This window comes from Salvelinus fontinalis, chromosome 5 (assembly GCF_029448725.1).
Source record: "Salvelinus fontinalis isolate EN_2023a chromosome 5, ASM2944872v1, whole genome shotgun sequence".
In the NCBI taxonomy this organism is placed as follows: Eukaryota; Metazoa; Chordata; class Actinopteri; order Salmoniformes; family Salmonidae; genus Salvelinus; species Salvelinus fontinalis.
Window position 1 is genome coordinate 61,509,933 of NC_074669.1, and position 4,601 is coordinate 61,514,533.

The following is a 4,601-nucleotide window of genomic DNA, read 5'->3' on the forward strand; positions in this document are numbered from 1 at the left end:
CTTCATCTCTTTCTCATCCAACCAATCAGGTCCCTGAGAAACAGAAAACCACCAACAATACATTTCACGTCTGTGTCTCTTTAGTCAATTGTTTACCAGTCTGAACCAATATCCAGCCAGACTGCAGAACTGTTGCCGTTTTTGTTTTTTTAACGAAATGTCACAAATTATATACAATGGAAAACCTTGTGGGTATCGGCATGAAGGAATTTCTCTGGAAAACAGTACATTCATTGTGCTGTAGGCTTGGAGACGGTCGGTTGCTAGAGAAAACAAACAAGGCGCGACCAGTAAACAAGCCAGTCTCTTAGGGGGGCGGGTCAACGCAGAGGGCACTTTGTCAATGTGGCTGTAATATAGGTCAACCACTGGAGGTCATGAAGGGACAGATACCAACCTAGCCTAAACCATTGAGGAAAAGATCTTTCATTCCGTATCTAAAGATATGCAATAATAACACTATTTGGACAGTAGTGTTGATGTAGACGTGCATATCAAAGTCTCTGTTCAATAGTAGGCTGTGTGCTAATACGTAGATACATTATTATCTTAGTCTATACTAATAGTGTCAGTGTTTCCTTTTTTAGAGGCAGTGTGCCGCTACTAAATGCAGTAGGGGAAACCCAGTGTGTTCCTCTGTCTGGTGGTGGTGCTGATATTATCTCCTAAAGATAGAACACGGATTTCTAACAAATACAAGATACTCCATGGTGCTGAGTCAGTGTACTTACTGTAAAAGGACATGAGCGTCCACCAACCTAGTAGAACGTATAGAGGAACCTACACATACTAACAAACACATACATGGACTACATGTGACTGGCATGAGTGTCAAACCCACACGTTTGGTGTTGCAAGCACCAACCACTAAGCTGTGGGAACCAGTATCCCTGGTTCCAAATCAACACCTAGCCCCTACTCCCTAGCCACTTCTTGGTGTAGGGGCCAATTCGGAAGGGAGCATATGTAGGTGTGTACCTCACCATTAACGTAGTGTGGTTGAGGTTCCAGGTGTACGTGGTGAGGCTCTTGGTGACAGGGTCGACGACGGAGTCCTCTACGATGTAGACGGAGCGTGATAGGTTGGAGGGGAAGAGGAACTCGGCCCAGCGAGGCATTCGATTGGTCTTGGTGAGCAGGCGTCTGGAGAGAAGCTGCTGGTCCGCCGTCACCTCACGGAACACCACGTCCTCCGTGAGAACATGGGTGCTGATGCACGGGAACACACACAATGTTTGCGGTATGCAATCAGTTGGTCCAATTACTAGTTGTTCAGACAACTGAAAACGACATAACATTTTCACAACACTTGACATACTCCGCAAACCAATTTTAACATTGTCAGTACTTCTGAATTTAACCTGCTAAATAGTCGCAGATTTGTACATTTCAAGTACTTGCATTTGATTATTAGCAATCGAATACAAACCTTGAATCAAGTACTCAAATAAAAGGAAAGATGGCTGGGTTAAATACAGAGCAGATATTAACAATACAAACTAAATGAAGGACTTGACTAAGTCACTTCCTTCTGATCTGACAAAGCTGGTATCACTTCTCCACTGTGGTCATTCTCCGTTCTCCATCTTCATAAACTCTTCTCACTGTTGTTTTTTCTAAACTTGTGTAACAGCGTCAGACACCATAATCTCATTGTGATTGAGAGCAGGGCAATTCCACAGTAACATAATGATGCTGAGACTCCGATTTTTCACTTTAGAATGTATATCAAACAAAAAAACATTATTGCTAAGTTAAACTGTACAACTCCATGCATAAGGACTATTTGTAACAATGTCCATTGAACATTTTACAAAAACACATTTGTTTTAACAGTGCAGATGCACAGTTTGGCTATGGAATGAGGGTTGGTGCCGTTTGTGCAGATTCACATTAAACAGCTGATAATAGGAGAAAGCAGACAGGTTTTCCATGGGTCTGGTTTGTTACTCAATGGAAAATAGGCATATCCATTCTCTCTCCTACTAGATGCACATCTCACCAAATCATTGAGGCATCCGCCATAAAAGCAGATCAGCGCGAGGTCCTGTACCTGAATGGGTTGGGATACCTCTGCCAGAAGGCAGAGACAACATGGTCCCACGTGGTCCTGATGTCTACGTCGTTAGAGAAGTACTTGACCATTCTCCCCCCGCCTGCCGATGTGCAGGCTGTTGGTCTGAACACGGACTTCTTCGGACTGTCCTGTCTGTGATAACTATGCTGGGTGCTCTCAGATGCCACTGACTCCATCCACACCTGACGCACACACTGAACCTTGCCGAGGAAGAGAGGTGGAGGGAGGGAGAGAGGGGTATTTCAGGATAACAGGTATAATAGGGCAGACCTTTATCTCAGCTACATGTAGGTCTGATAACATCAGATACTGTGTTCAAAACAGAACCAAAAAGGTATGTTGCTCTGCTCTAGGTTTGTAGCTACTACTGGCTAGCTACAGCCCTCAGTGGTTATTATGTGCAGCTTCAAATCATTTTAGTCATTTAGCAGACACTCTTATGCAGTGCGACTTACATGAGAAATGAGGGCTAAGTGCCTTGCTCAAGGGCACATCGGCAGATTTTTTCACCTAGTCGGCTCGTGGATTCAAACCAGTGACCTTTCAGTTACTGACCCAATGCGCTTAGCCGTTAGGCTACCTGCTGACCGTCCCACAAAATAGGATGTACTGTGTAAAAGCAGCTAGCTTACTATCTATCTCCTGACAGCTTGGTCAAATACACACAGGTATTGTATGGACTTAGAGCAGTACACCATGTGGGGTATCACCATTCGCTTTACTAGACCTGTCACAGATTCAGTCACATACTGTACAAGGGGAGAAAGAACATTGCTCAGGTTGCATGGGAAATAACGTGGCCCCCTGCAACATGTGACAGTTGTGACGTTAGATGACGATTGGCACAAGATGTATTCACTAGTTACCACAGCTACAAAGTCATAATTATCGCTTAACCCCGCCTATTCCTACAAATTATCTTCTTAAAATCTAAGCTTTACCCTAAACTTAACCACACGGCTAACGTTAAGACTAACCTTAAATTAAAGACCAAAAATATACATTTAGTTTTCATAAATTTTTACAATATAGCCAATTTTTACTTTGTGGCTGTGGTAACGAGTGACAACCATCCTTCAATCGACAAAGCATACCGGTTTTGAAATTAATCTTGTTCTATGAATACCTAGCTACATTGCCAAGCACACAGCTCCGTTTCCCTTTACAATGTACTTGTCTGGATTGAGCGTGCTGGTCTTTGTGGAACATGTCACCTTGACTGAAGTGGCATGGCACGATCGTGCTATCAAGCAACCTAACGTTAGCTGGCAAAAACATTCAATTCATGCACAATTATGAAGGCTAGCTAAGTTAAGTTATTAGCTAGCTAGTAATTACCTACTATATGGTAATGTCTAGCTTGCTGACAATTTTAGCAGTTTAACATGGTGAAATGTAGCTATCGTTTTGTTACTTGTTAGCATGAGTAGCTTAGCTAGCTAGCTTATTCCTCAAAAAACAGATAAGATCAAGGTAACAAGTTATCAAACTGTGCTGGACTATGGCAAGTATTTACTCTTCACATACCTGATATACTATCGCAGCATTTATGGGGATTTTCAGTGCACCAATAGTTAGATTTCCCTATTTTGTTCCCTATTTTGATAGTAGCGTAACAGCAGTCGTCATTGAATCGGAAGTTGCCTAGTCCAAAAATGCATGTGTAGTATCCAACAATGCACCGCTTTAAACATGAATATTCATTATAGGACTACAACTCTCTACTTCTATTGGACTTCCTTGGTGAAAACCACGCCGATGAAGATACATTATCATGCTGTATACTTTTTTTAACAGGAATATCTTTCGTTATTTGTCTGTTCTTGGAGATGTTTACATTTTTAAATGATGCAAGATAATAATTCACACCCAAACTGTTAATAATTTAGTGTTTTTAGTAGCCTCTACAGTACATTGGCAGTGGTATTTCCCCTTCTAGTGGTCTCTGTAACAGGTTTGTAATGTACAGATTGAACTATTTGCATGATTCACGTCGATTTGTGCATCATCTGAGCAGATGTAATCACAAAAACGTTTCATTATTTCTTCATTTAGTAACTATACCACAAACACAACAATGCATTAAATGGATTTTGTTGAATAAGATACATAATAGATACTTGATCATTAAGACAACAATATATAAAATAGTGCAAATGTAAATGCCCATTTCGAGAAATATTTTAATGCCAATTTAGATAATTAAATATTTATACAATATGAAAGAAAAATACAAAATAAATGGGGAACATACGATTCATTCATGAAACGAATACTGAAAATGTCTTTCTTATGTTAACTGCTTCTATATTAGTACTGCAGTATTATTTATCTGTAAGTTAACAGGCTTACTATTCATGTCCTAGGTACACCTAAATAGATTTAGTAGTTTATGAGTTCCAGTAAAAGGGTTTTCCCAGCTGGCTTCAGTATCCACACTTAGACCACAGTCTCTACGCTCCAAGTAAAATATCTGGGTTTGAAGTAGCAGTAACAGGGTTCATACGGAGAGAAGCCTCCCTCG

The 4,601-nt window shown here is 40.9% G+C and overlaps 1 protein-coding gene across 1 annotated transcript; it reads right to left on the bottom strand.

Moving 5' to 3' along the window:
- Positions 1-34: 34 nt before the first annotated feature.
- On the bottom strand, positions 35-3,757 carry LOC129855992 (PRELI domain-containing protein 1, mitochondrial-like). Its single transcript, XM_055924128.1, has 3 exons — positions 3,605-3,757; positions 2,054-2,277; positions 35-1,209 (listed from the first exon to the last, which is right to left on the bottom strand). The coding sequence occupies exons 2-3, from the start codon at positions 2,251-2,253 to the stop codon at positions 909-911; spliced, it is 501 nt and encodes a 166-aa protein (XP_055780103.1). The 5' UTR covers positions 2,254-2,277; positions 3,605-3,757; the 3' UTR covers positions 35-908.
- Between the last annotated feature and the right edge of the window lie 844 nt (positions 3,758-4,601).